The sequence below is a fragment of the Cebidichthys violaceus genome, unplaced genomic scaffold (assembly GCF_023349555.1).
Source record: "Cebidichthys violaceus isolate CVI_PGR_0920_01 unplaced genomic scaffold, fCebVio1.0.p SCAF_16, whole genome shotgun sequence".
Lineage (NCBI taxonomy): Eukaryota > Metazoa > Chordata > Actinopteri > Perciformes > Stichaeidae > Cebidichthys > Cebidichthys violaceus.
The window spans coordinates 3459296-3473696 of NW_027176329.1; the positions used below are offsets into that span (position 1 = coordinate 3459296).

General features: G+C 44.3%; 1 protein-coding gene across 1 annotated transcript; it reads left to right on the plus strand.

Annotated features, from left to right (window-relative positions):
• Positions 1–7083: 7083 nt before the first annotated feature.
• ilf2 (interleukin enhancer binding factor 2) lies at positions 7084–14301 on the plus strand. The gene is made up of 15 exons (XM_068710762.1): positions 7084–7222; positions 7761–7820; positions 8912–8954; positions 10514–10618; positions 10713–10790; positions 10966–11068; positions 11210–11275; positions 11638–11754; positions 12596–12674; positions 12791–12878; positions 13028–13089; positions 13191–13305; positions 13453–13543; positions 13815–13975; positions 14074–14301. Exons 1-14 carry the CDS (start codon positions 7218–7220, stop codon positions 13964–13966), a joined length of 1164 nt encoding a protein of 387 aa, XP_068566863.1. The 5' UTR covers positions 7084–7217; the 3' UTR covers positions 13967–13975; positions 14074–14301.
• Positions 14302–14401: the final 100 nt, after the last annotated feature.

Below are 14401 nucleotides of genomic sequence, written 5' to 3' on the forward strand. Positions count from 1 at the left end.
AGAAAGCTTATTTTACTGATTCATTGGTGTATTTAACAAATACTACATTACTGGACACCTTGACAATAACTCTGTAGCAACCCTAAGATTAAGAGTTAATTGATAAATATTACATTTTAGAGTATTTCCTCTTTTTCCAAAATTGTTTGGAAAATCAAAAAGGAACAAGCCATGCCTTGGGCCAGATACTGTCTGTAAAATGAGAGTCCCAAAAAGTGACTGTACATTCTTGATACAATTCCAATAGAGGACTTTCAATAATACCCCAAAAATGTACATCAAATTAATCAGAAAGCCCATCACAACCTGAAGATTTTGCTTTTTTCATTAAGTGGATTGCTTCTGATATTTCCAGTTTTGTAATGGATTGTTCACAGTAAAACCTTTCTCAATCACTGACCTGAGTATTTGACTTATATAACTATAAAATTAACCAACACATTTTGAAAGAGGTTGGAAATAATGTTATCGTTAATCATTAGGGTCGTAATATTATTCTTTTTTTCGTTTTCTTTTCTCTGAGGAGAAGCAGCTGAAGTCATCATAATCTCCTCCAATGATCACGTGTGCTTCCTTGTAGTTATTTTTAAGTGTTTCTACTTTAATACAAAGTTGTGTAAACATAATCTTTACCTTAGTTGTGTTATTATGGCTATACAAATTACAAACTATAAAAAAAAAAAGGATAATCCAATTTGAAATCCATCTACCCTCATCTGAAGTGAATAACTCAACAATGTCTCATTGAAACGTATTAAGCAGGCCGGCGACCCCTCCTGACTGTTGAGAGGTATGACATAGATAGCATTGGTCACCCAATTGCGTTTTCTAAAACTCTACAAATCTCGATCACCCGATTGAGTCTCTTGTAAAAATATCAAGTCTGCATTTTTTGTCTAGCTCCTAAAGCCCAAGGTGTGTAAATACTGTGCAATGTTGATTGTTAACACGCATCCTTCTAACATGCTAGTGAGCGTTGGCTGGCTATCTATATTACAAAACATAGGAAGGGCTATTTCTTTGACAGTTTTGGGAACCCTCCAGATAGTGCCCTGTTTCCAGAGGAAATAGTTCATCTCGAAGTGGATGACGACACACCACCTCAAGCTCAACCTAGACAAAACCGAGCTACTGTTCCTCCCGGGGAAGGGTTGCCCGCACCGGGACCTGTCCATCACCATTGATGATACCGTGGTGACGCCAACTCGGACTGCGAGGAACCTGGGTGTGACCCTGGATGACCAACTGTCATTCTCGGCAAACATTTAATCCGTTACACGCTCCTGCAGATTCCTGCTCTACAACATCAGGAGGATTCGTCCCTTCCTGACTGACGAGACGACGCAGGTTCTCATCCAGGCTCTTGTCATCTCCCGCCTGGACTACTGCAACTCTCTACTCGCCGGAGCCCCGGCGTCGGCCATCAGACCTCTGGAGCTTGTCCAGAAAGCCGCGGCTCACCTGGAGTTCAATCGCCCCAAGTTCTCCCACACAACTTCCTTTCTCCGTTATCTACACTGGCTACCTGTAAGAGCTCATCCAGTTTAAGACTCTGGTGCTAGCCTACAGGGCAGTGAGAGGAACAGCTTCTTCCTATCTCCAGGCCATGGTCAAGCCCTACACCCCCGCCCGACCACTTGGCTCTGCTGCCTCGGGGCGATCGGTCGCCCCGTCGCTCAGAGGTCCCGGCGGCCGATCGACCCGGTCACGGCTGTTTTCTGTCCTGGCCCCACAGTGGTGGAATGAACTCCCCACTGACGTCAGGACAGCGGAGTCGCTGCCCATCTTTCATCAGGCTGAAGACCCACCTCTTCAGGAAGTGCTACCCTGAGCCTTCCACTTAGCACTTATTGTTTTCATACTAGCTTGTTGCACTTATTGTATTCGTATTACTTATAGCACTAACTGTTTCTCTTGTTTCTGTACTTTGGCTCTGAGTTATGCTCTGCTTCATGCTCTTAGATGCTTGTTTGGAAAAGGAAATGTACTTATGACTTCTGGTGACTAGTAGTTCTTTTGATTACCAATGTTGATGCACTTATTGTAAGTCGCTTTGGATAAAAGCGTCTGCTAAATGACTGTAATGTAATGTAATGTAATTTCCTCAAGAACAACTGTACTGATGTATCTTATTCTAGAAAACAGGAGCAGAATCATTTGGACATGTGGACAACACTGTGTGTTTTTTCTATGTCACATACAGAAAGGATTGTCTTATTCAAGAGTGATAGACCTGTATGGAAATAATCCTGTTAATAATGATGCAATGGTTACCCTGTTTTGTTAACAAAGTACAACCTGCTGCGTGCTGTGGGGATCACTTTGCCTGTGTCCAATGTGTAATCTAATGATACAATGTGATGTAACAAGGATAACTTTTTGAAAAAAAAGAAAAGAAATATAGAAGACAACTTTTATTAGCAAAGAATATCATTTATTCACATGGCTCAGGGGAACACAACGTCATCAATAACAACATGTGTACATTCGATGCTGCACAGTACAGAGGAAAACAAATACATTGAATAGATCGTACAGTACCTGCAATATGGTGTATATTCAATATGTCACAGGTGTACAGAAACACAGAAATCCCCCAAAAAATCTAAAACACAATAAAAAAAACAAAAACATATGTTACCATATATCAAAATCCAACTCATGTATCACCCATATGCCCCGCCTACTCCCTTTGGATTTTGGTGTGCTATACACTTGCGACGCATCTCCCTCTGCCGAGGGGCGTAAAACGTAGCTCACCAGAGTGTCTCACCCCATCATCATCATCATCATCAGTAATTTTATATTCTGCAATAGACCTACGCACATTTGTGTTGAGGACGGCAGATAACGGTATATTTAAAGCAGCTAATGCTTTTAATAAAAACCTCCACCCGGTAGGTCTAGAACTGTCTAAAACATTATGTGAGGCAGTGACACAATTCATCAAATCATACAGGTGCGAACCTCTGACCTTGTGCTTATCTGTGATCATTTCACCCTGATCAGTCCATGATATAGTGGGGTTTTTTTAGCGTGAGTTAAGGAATCCAAAATATATTGGGCATTTCTCTTACTCTTTTTAGGCATGTGTTTTATAACATCCTCGACAATCAGATCTGTTTTATTGTCCCCACGAAGGGAGCTCTTGAGGAGGACTCGGACGCAGAGTAGAGGTTCAGCTGACAATCTTTTATTTCCAACAAAAATACACAGGGAAATCCCTGGAAACAAAAAACTCCTCCGAAGAGGGATGAACGGGGAAATGCTCTGGCTAAACTAATAGAGCTAGGCCATATTAAATGACGGGAAGCCAACAAAAACCTCTCTTAGCGAGGAAAGAAGAAAATAACAAAGTAGAACTAAAAATGCTCTGATTTAACTCAAAGAGCTGCAAAGTCAAAACGGCAAAATGCAAAACCAAAATCTCTCTTACCGAGGAGGAAACAAGAAAATAATCAGTCACTAACAAAAAGGCTCTGAAATAATTCTAAGGGCTGTGAAGCAATAAACGGCACAAGGCCAACCAAGAACTCTATAACAAGGTTCGGGACAGACAAAACTATGACTTGGACTTGATACTAGCATAGGGCGGGTGTGCAAGACGAAAGGACATGACACACTGGCACAGGACAAGGGGAGACGCAGACTATAAGTACACATGAGGGAAGTGGGGGAGCAGGTGGACACAATCAGGAATCAGGGAAGACAATCAGACTGGTGACACATGAGGAAGGGCAAGGAACCTGAAACGAGAGGAGAGTTAATTTCCAAAATAAAACAGGAAGTCACAAAACAAACATGGAGACAGGACAAAAACCCAGCTTGACATACAGGTGTGACACCCATCACCATTAGTGTTATGACCCTGGGAAACGGCGAGACTTGAGAACCCATTGCTTTCATCGGAGGAGGGTAGTGACAAGGTCAACACACTCTTTTCACGCTCACCCTGTCTCACCAGGGCCAAGTACCTCTGCAAAAACACTGGCATATTTGTTCGCCTTCTCATCCATGTCTGTATCAGGTCATTTCAAGACATCAGTCATGGCGCTATCCAGTTCATTTTGCGCAAATTGTCTTATAGAACCAGCGCTTTGGTCTGGTTGCTGCTGCTGCTGCTGCTGTTGATGATGATTCGGTGGTGTGTGCTGATGCTTTATTGCCTCCAGCAGATGCTGGGGGACCATAACATTTGTTTGGGTGTGCTCCATGGTCACTTTCCTTTGTTGATGAGGCTAATTATAAACGGAATAACAGCCCCTAATAGCGGCAATAAAAAAAAAAACCCTGTCTGATTGAGGGTCTTCTTCTTCCGTAGGAGGGGGACGTGGCGTCATTAAATGCCTCTAAAAAATATTTAGTTTTACCAGGATACGTCTGTCTGGCCAATAGTGTAATCTGGTATTTATCACGGGGGGTTTTAAACAAAATGAGACAGTTTGTGTTTAAACTAATAGTACCACTAGCCTTACCTTGAATAAATACATTTGTTTACTAGATATATAACTGAGATTTCTATGATGCACATATTTGGTAAAAACATTTTGAACTTCGATGTTATTACTGGCGTCATTCATCAAATCGTCTATGATGAGCAGATTACTTTTGTCTGGAGGTAGCAGCACGTCGTCCCACAGAGACTCTGGTAACCCGTTTACAAAGTTAATGTCTCTTATTTTAAGGAGGTGGTTATATAAAGGCTGCCAGCAGGAGGCATTTTCAATAATATCCTTGACAAAAAAAAAGTTGTTTGGTAACAAAACCCACATACATAGGATGCACCGAAAAACCCTGTCTGGTTTTCAATCAGATAATAATGGTCATTGTGCATATATATAACCAGACTGTATGGGGGTGGGGGGCGTCATGTGTTTTGAAACATTGCAGCCGTTTACGGCCTGAATTGTGGTGAAATATTATAATGTTCACACCCAACTGTCTCTCAAATGTGTCGACATCAGAGAATGATACACTGTGATCAAAGCCAGCTGATCTGTGCAATCGGGATGCATATTCTAAATTATCATGCTCGGTCATGTCGGCGTTGTTAAAATGGGCGAGACAGAGAGACAAACGTAGATTGTTGTCCTCCCTGGTGCTTAGATTGTACAGAAAGCATCATTATTATCTCGTCATGGGGGATATTTCCTAGTCCCCCACTTCTATTTTGCGCTACAGTGACTATCAGTTCTAATTCATCGTCTGACACAGACTCATCATTGCTCTGCAGGACCTGTGCAATTTGCTCCATAAGTAGGTCTACATTGTATGAATCGTCTGCGTTTAGAATAGCCTGTACATCACTATAGTGAGGGACCGTGCATCACCACATTTAAAACACTGCCAGCAGGGGAGTCATCTATAGCTTGATTAATTACACCCGGCAGTCTACCACAGTCTACCAGGGACTTGTTCTATGTCACTGAGGTTAATGCCTCTGAAATCAACACGTTGCCTCAGTTCAAAAGCATTAAAAGTGCGGATTGTCCGTCTGTGAATAGGATTATCAGAACACTCTCTGTACTCACGGTACACGATCAACAGTCACAGGGGTCTCGACACGCACATCATGATCAGCCACACACTGTTCAATATCACACGGCAGTTCCGCCGACTGCGAAACAGTGTCGTACTCACTGTTTGACGCGGCAGCGACGGCTAATACGTTCTCGGGCAAATCCGACGAGGCACCATGGTCCACATCTGATCCGTGATCTGAGCGAAACATTCCTCTGATGACTGCTCAGCATGGATGAGGGCCGCCACAGCTACGACCGCTTCATCACACAGGCGAGCCCAGGGTTGTGTTTCTTTTGGTTTTTAAATTAAAATTAAATAACTATTCTTTAATGAGTACATACCTTATAGGATCCCTCCTAGATTGCTGGCTCTCCACAGGCGCTGTGGTGATTTCTTCATGCACGCGGGGGCATCTCGATACACCTGGGCCCGCTGCTGTCACTACAGATGAGGCCTCTCAACACCCTAATGAACAAAACAAAGCAATAGTTCAATATATGTATATACATATATATAACACCATTGCAAATTATAATAATCTTTAATGAACACATACCTTTTCCTTTTTTTCCTCCGCATGTTTTTCAACCCTCTTAAACTTTGAAGATAATCTCCCGGGTTTGTGTGAATTGATACCTGCAAGTATTTACAATGAAAATAAATTAATAATCTATAGTGGAAAAAAAAGAACAACAGGTTTTATTCAAACACTCACCTGTTTTCAATCTCTTGGCCTGCGGTCCATATGATTTCTATTAGCACTGGCGCCCCCCAGGGATGTGTGTGCTCTCCCCACTGCTCTTCTCCCTCTACACCAACGACTGCACCTCAGAGGACCCGACTGTTAAACTCCTGAAGTTCGCAGACGACACAACGGTCATCGGCCTCATCGGGGACGGTGATGAGTCTGCGTACAGATGGGAGGTTGAACAGCTGGTCCTCTGCTGTGGTCAGAACAACCTGGAGCTGAACAAGCTCAAAACTGTGGAGATGACAGTGGACTTCAGGAAGAGCCGCCCAACACTGCCCCCCCCCCTCACCATACTCAACAACACTGTATCTGCTGTGGAGACTTACAGGTTTCTGGGATCCACAATCTCCCAGCACCTGAAGTGGGCCTCCAACATCAACACCATCAGGAAAAAGGCCCAGCAGAGGTTGTACTTCCTGCTCCAGTTCAGGAAGTACAACCTGCCTCAGGAGCTGCTGATCCTGTTTTACTCCACCATCATCCAGTCTGTTCTCTGTTCTTCCATCACTGTGTGGTTTGGATCGGCCACCAAACAGGACAGAATCAGACTACAACGGATTGTCAGGTCTGCAGAGAGGATCATTGGTTCCATCCTGGACTTGTATACATAAATAGTGTAATTGTCTGATCCACACTCCGGAGCAGAAGGTGGCGGTAATGCACCAATAAAATGGATGCTAACCGCGGTAAAACCAGAAGAAGAAGAAGAAGAAGAAGAAGAAGAAGAAGAAGAAGAAGAAGAAGAAGAAGAAGAAGAGAAGCCCAGTAGGTGGCAATGATGCTTCATCTGGTTGTAATTCGCTATTGACACCGAAGAACAAGAAGAAGAAGAAGCAGCAGCAGCACCAGAATCAGTTGTAGCCTCCGCAGCGGTAGCGTCACAGAGAGCCGGTCCATAGTTCTCCTAGGATTTCTGCATTATATTATCAAAACGTCGTACGCAATGAGGTAATTCTATTTCCATTTTTTAACATTGAATTCCGTTTAGTTGTAGTCTTTTACAACCAAAGTGTTGACCGTAGTCGTCAGCTAACCCTAACCCTAGCTAACTTGAAGCTAGCGGCGTGCATTGTTTGCACGCTGGTACTAATACTAGCTAACATGTTAAAGAGGTAAGTTAGCCAGTTTATTAGCCTTATTTATTACTATGTGCCATCACCGTGAAGCGTGCATGTGGTTTCATTCCTGGACCACGGGCGGTGTTTTTACTCTGACCGAGGTTACGATACATTCAATGGCTTCACAGTAGGCTGACGTTAGCTAGAATTGCCTAGCGAAGAAGCTACATGAATGAATGAATGACATGTATTCAGATGCGGATGGGAAAGAAGCAGTCGATGCGTTAGCTCAGCGAGATAACAGCCATTTATTCTATGGGATCACGTAGTGCCCTAATGAGTTGCCACGGAATCATTACTCTCAACATTAGCTTTGATTCGTAAATGAGCAGATCTGAGCTATCGTTGTGTTTTGTGATTGTGTCCAGAGGGGACCGCGGCCGGGGCCGGGGAGGCCGCTTCGGATCCCGTGGAGGTCTGGTCCAGGGGTAAGTTCACTCTCATTGATCAACATCTTATAGGCGTCACGGTTGATTCTGTACAGACTTCAGTTTTAAACGTATAGTTAACGCAGCTAGCTAAGCACACAGCAGCTCTGCATAGACAGAGCTGTGAAAACAAGTGTCCTTCCTGCAGCAATAAAGACTATTTAAACATGATAACATGTAATTTAATACAGACTCCACTGCAGATTCCATTCCGTAACTTCTATTAGACCGGGCGGTGCAGACTTTAAGCCCACCTGAACATGATCACGTATGTGTCACTGCTGAAGAACTCTGAATATATCTTGGACTAACACTCCCTGATTCTGTTGATCGTTTGATTTAATCGGTTCAGTAAAACAGTTTAACAGAATCAAGCAAAAGTGTCACTTAAAACCTTTTAAACCAGAGATGTGAGATCGGATCAGACGATATGCGATTATATCGCAATAAAAAACATTCACAAACTTGATGGTGATGAATTTCCGTTATTGGGACAATCGTAAATATTGTCACGAGTAACTTGAAGGGATTTGTGCAGCATTGTCATTGAAAGTTGCTCCGTCCATCCGTATAATTTACAACTTATAATTACCTTATTTATTTTAATAAAAAAGGATGCAATGCAATACTTAGTTTAGTCAAGTGATTGCTGTATGTTTTAGTGTCATCATCGGGATAATATCGTTAATCGCAAATATTTTGGTCGGGATGATCGTTGCATAGATATTCATATCCTGTCTTATCTATTTAGTCCATCAAAACCACGTGAAAAAAGGTCAACAAAGCAGAGTTTAAAATGAATGCTTTGATGTCTTAAGTCATGATTTATTTTCAGCCAGACTTTGTCAGAAGTATTATGAACATATTGAAAGTTGAGCATTCGGAATGAAACGGAATCGTGTTGATATTGATATGTTGTGACGGTAATTACAACTTTGATCTATATCTCCTACCGCTACTTTTGGTGTGAAATAATACCATCCATCCAGCTTGATGTCCCAAACTCTTTACATCAGATATTCTTTTTATGGCCACTGATTGAAGTCATGATAAGGAAACAAACTGTTGCTCTTTTCTACATTCCTGTTTAGGTACCGTCCATTTGTCCCACACATCCCATTTGATTTCTATGTGGTGAGTAAAAAACCCTGGATGGGGGGGGGGCTAGGCTAGGCTAGGCTAGGCTATCTGGCTGCTTGACAGAGCCAGATATGTAGAATGCTAGCTGTCTGGAATGTGCCTGCGAGGCACCAGCAAGACTCTCGGCTCGCGTCTTTGTAATCCTAGATGGCGCTCAAGCCCCAGTGTGTGCGATATGCCTCCTATCTGGACTACTGTCCTGTAGTTCAAACTGTCTGCGAGCGTGAAGTCGGGACTGAAGTTGTGGTGTGAACTAGGCATTAGTTCACTAATCGACTAGGAGGCGGAGCATCAGATCCTCAGATCATGGGTGTATTGTTGACAAGTCCTCGGGACACAGACTGGACGCTACGGTGACTCACTGTCCCCTCTACACAATCCACAGATGTCTTTGACCGGATGTGAACACTGTAACCTCTCAACATGATGATGATGATGTTTATTTATGTTTTTGAATGTTTTAAACTGACAATCTGGCCAGATCTTACACATTGTACCTTTTTTTTAAAGTTATGTCTTTACGTAAGCTCTGTCTGTGATTTACTGCAAATAACTATGCTGTGTTTTTATCAGGAAAAACACTATTTTCAATGTTACAATGTCAGCAACAAAGTTATTGTTAGCGGTGTTATTAAGTACTGTATCGACAAGTAACTTCTCGGTCTGAAAAAAAGTGGTATTGGTGCAGCTCTACAGTTTGGTTTTGGGATTATCGGAAAGCTAACGAACAAGGTTATCCACAATTTCGCCTTTTTTGTTCCAAAATAATCCAAATGAAAATGAGGTGATTTTTATGTCTTGGCAATGTTGAAAAACCTCCACCTGGAATATAATACAGTAAAAGCTGCTTGAGGAGGCATTATACTGTCATTTGTAGTTTGTCTAACTGAGCGCGCTCTGATTGTAAAGAGTACAGTAGGAGAGCCTGGTGGCAGCTGTCTGCAGTGTGAGCACAGGGAGCAATGACTGATAACAGCCAACGAAAACAAACATTAATAATACCAGAAACATAAACCACTATAATGGGGTGACAGTGGTAGAGCCGGGGGCTCCTTCAATCAGAGGATCGGCGGTTCGATCCCCGGCTCCGCTAGTCTCATGTCGGACAGATTCTCCTGCAGGCTGTTCCTGCAGCATATGAATGTTGGATAGTCCTGATGGTCAGGTGGCACTTTGCATGGCAGCCCCCTGCCCTCAGTGTAGAAATGCTTGTGCAGATGTGTGTGTTGTTGACATGTCGTGTCAAAGTGCTTTGAGTGGTCGGCAGACTATAAAGGCGCTCAGTCCTCCTGGGTCAGGCACTGTGTTTTGCGTCGTTCATTTATTTCATTTGGTAGTTGAAATTGTGGATAAGCTTGTTTGTCGGAGAACCAAACGGATGTTTCTTTTTAAAGAAGATCTCTGTCTTAAGCTGGGATGGGCATTCAATGTGGGTCAGCGGTGAGGGCCCCTGCAGGGTTAGACCCTCATGCATGGGGGGGGGGGACGGTCAGAAAGGGATTGACTTGTAACAGAAGGTCCCAGTACTGAAGGAGGATGTTGTTTATTGCAAGTGTGAGATGGCCTTCCCCAGAGTGAAGCCGGCACCGGATGAGACCGCCTTCAGTGAGTGTCTGCTGAAAAGAAACCAGGACCTGAGCCCCACACCTGCAGAACAGGTGAGTCCACCAAGCTGCCTCACCCGTTCCCGCTCGTGCGCTGCGCTGGTTACGTTCACTGACGGAGCGCGTGTTGGTTTCTCCCCGCATTTAGTCCTCCATCTTGTCTCTGGTCACAAAGATCAACAATGTCATCGACAACCTGATTGTTGCACCAGGCAACTTTGAAGTGGTGAGTGTTTTTTTCCTTCCCTGCACCATGTAACGCCTGCAACGAGTCTGTGATGAGCTTCTGATCATAACTGATAAATAGAAGCTTTAAAATGAACAGAGTATGTGCAGGTTAGACTGTTGAACTTCTGTTCGGTTAAATCACATGACGTGTTAATAATGTTGTCTGGTCGTAGCAAATTGAAGAGGTGCGTCAGGTGGGCTCTTACAAGAAGGGCACCATGACGACGGGACACAATGTGGCTGACCTGGTTGTTATCCTCAAGATCCTCCCAACACGTGAGTGATGAGTAGAATTCATGTCGGCCTGTCACTGTAGTGATCTCGTTTTACATTAAAGACCCATTTTGCATCAGCCATCCTGATGACAGCGGGGCTTCATTCAGAGCCTTTTTGTGATGATGACTTTTTCTTTTACAGTGGAGGCAGTCGCTGCTCTCGGCAACAAAGTAGTGGAGACCCTTCGCACACAGGACCCTACTGAAGGTAAGTCACCAAGGGACTGTTTGGATAAATAGATGTGCGCTTTTAAAGGTTCCAAATTCCGAGTGTATCCAGTGCCGACGTGAGCCGAAGGCTAGCAGCTATCAGCGCTAACGAGGGCAACTGAGCTAACAGTGGCAACCTGAGGGGGAACCGGAGGGTGGGCTACACGCGTCTTGTTCAATGCGGGACCCCGACGGTGTACTTAATTGTGAGACCGAGTTGCAGAGTGTTCTGTGAAACTAACCGTGTGTGTGTGTGTGTGTGTGTGTGTGTGTGTGTGTGTGTGTGTGTGTGTGTGTGTGTGTGTGTGTGTGTGTGTGTGTGTGTGTGTGTGTGTGTGTGTGTCTGTCTGCTGCTTTCAGTGCTGTCCATGCTGACCAATGAGACGGGCTTTGAGATCAGTTCAGCTGATGCCACGGTCAAGATCCTCATCACCACCGTCCCTCCCAACCTGCGCAAACTGGACCCTGAGCTGCACTGTAAGAACTCACTCACACACACACACACACACACACACACACACACACACACACACAGAGAGAGTCTTCTCTCTGCACTCTGAATAAAAGGTATAGAGATGCCTTTTTAGAAGACATTTTTAATTTTGGATCATTATGTGCCGTTTGAATGGGAAACAAAGTCTGCTTTCTCGCAGTGATAGTTGAACCCATCGGCTGCAGGTTTCTTTCCATGTCAGTGTGTCACTAAGGTTTCCCTCTTTGATTTACTACAGTCAATGCATTTCTGCCCTAAAAGTAGCGTCTGAACAGGAACCATATAGTCAGACCTCATTGTGCTCTATAACAGGTCATTTTACATTTGGGTCAATAACTTATGAACATAGTTCATGGATTACTCATCCTTTGTTTCGTCCCACTTAGTTTCTCTCCAAACCTTTACAATTGTTCACAGCCTGCACATGATTTAATCCTCACCAAATTTCACACATGGTTTGGGCCCAAACGTTTTTCCTTTTTCTTTTAGTTCTGATGCGTCATTCCATGTTGCCACAATTTATAATAGAATTTGTGAGGATAGAGCTTTCTCTGTCTGTCTGTCTGTCTGTCTCTGCCTGTCGCTCTCAGTCTGTCTGTCTGTCTGTCTCTCTCTCTGTCTCAGTTTGTCTGTCTCTCTCTCTGTCTCTGTCTGTCTGTCTGTCTGTCTGTCTGTCTGTCTGTCTGTCTGTCTCTCTCGCTCGCTCGCACACACACGTTTTGATTTGAGGCATCATAACTCAACTGATGCTCACTATGAACGATCAGTTGCCTGGATCAACTCCAGATGGTGCTCCTCAGGTTAACGCTTTGTTTTTTCCTTCAGTGGACATCAAGGTGCTGCAGAGCGCTCTTGCTGCCATCCGCCACGCCCGCTGGTTTGAGGAGAACGCCTCTCAGTCAACGTGAGGAAGTCTCCTTCAGCTCCCGTCAGGCCTGCTGTTCTCTATCATGCATAGGCACGACCACACAATACGCTCGCGTGCATTTATTGGATTTAATCCATGTTTCTAATCCTCAGGGTCAAAGTGCTGATTCGCCTGCTGAAGGACCTGAGGCTGCGCTTCCCTGGTTTTGAACCCCTCACTCCCTGGATCCTGGACCTGCTGGTAAACACCCGAGTCCAGACCTTTGACCCGACAACACTGCCAGATTTAAAACAAAGAACAAAAGCATGCAGTTGCATGTCCAGCTCAATGAATGATCTTCTGGGCCCGTGTTTTACCAGAGATGAGGTCATATGTCCATTGTGTTCCAGGGCCACTCTGCGGTGATGAACAACCCGTCCAGGCAGCCCCTGTCCCTGAATGTGGCCTATAGGTTGGTTTCTACTCACTTCAGCGTTCACCTGGACACGCCCCCTTTAGACAGCACATTGTTTTCACACTTGTGTTGGACTCGTGTGTTTTTTTTTTTTGAAGGCGCTGCCTGCAGATGCTAGCTGCTGGACTCTTTCTGCCCGGCTCTGTGGGCATCACTGACCCGTGTGAGAGTGGGAACTTCAGAGTGCACACAGTCATGACTCTGGAACAACAGGTAGGTCTGACTGCAGCGTGGTCATTCAACGCGTCGTCTATTTGAATAATCAAAGTGCTGCATGAACACGATGACACGGTGTGCTAATGTTTTGTGTGTGTGTGTGTGTGTGTGTGTGTGTGTGTGTGTGTGTGTGTGTGTGTGTAGGACATGGTGTGCTTCACAGCTCAGACTCTGGTGAGGGTGCTCTCTCACGGAGGTTACAGGAAGGTCCTTGGCCTCGAGGGAGACGCCAGCTGTAAGATCATTTCCTCCTCTTCCTGTTTACAAACTCATCACCACAATGTCATGATTCTAGAAAAACTTGTTAATAAGCATTGTCACACAGGATCATAAAGTATCAGCATGTCAGAGGGATGCATTTTCCATCCATGGTTATGGTCTCTTTTCCTGTGTATTTCTGTTTCTACATGGGACATCTATTTGCATGTTCTCTAAACTGGTCTGTGATTCTCCAAATTGTGCCTGCATGCACAGTCAAATGAATAAATGTGTCTCTGTTGTTGCAGACTTGGCAACTGAGATGTCCACATGGGACGGTGTGATCGTCACTCCGTCAGAGAAGGCCTATGAGAAACCTCCAGAGAGAAAGGAGGAGGAAGACGAAGCTCTGGAGGAGGGAGGAGATGGAGAGGATGAGAGCATGGAGACCCAGGAATGATGGCTTCAGGTGAGCGTCTCCACATTCTACCTCCAACATCAGAGCTCTAGCGATTCACACATTTCGGACATGCAAACTCATCACCTTGCTCTGCTCTCCTTCCACAGTCGACGAGCTTACCGCCACCAACAAGCCAAGCTGAAGAAATCCTCTCGGCTCGTGTGTACCTGAACAGAAACACCAGCACATGTTGCACCTGAAGATCACTGGTCCCGACGGGCCTCATTTCTCCTCAGTTTTTAATGTTGTTTTTACTTTCCCTTTGTTTGCTTTTTACTTCCTCGTTGCAATAGCAACATCCTGAATTAAATGTTGTTTTTTTTGTTTTTTATTTAGCTCGAGTCTCGTTCTTTGAGCCAAAATGAAAGTAGATCAAACTGTCCAGTCAGCAGTAATCAACAAAGTGAAAGGATTTCCAAACACACACACACTTGT

What these genes read in the sequence shown, in the direction of transcription:
- ilf2 (XM_068710762.1), top strand. An exon ending in CACACAGGACCCTACTGAAG is followed by an intron (nt 11,276 to 11,637) that starts GTAAGTCACCAA and finishes TGCTGCTTTCAG; the next exon opens with TGCTGTCCATGCTGACCAAT. An exon ending in CCTGGATCCTGGACCTGCTG is followed by an intron (nt 12,879 to 13,027) that starts GTAAACACCCGA and finishes ATTGTGTTCCAG; the next exon opens with GGCCACTCTGCGGTGATGAA.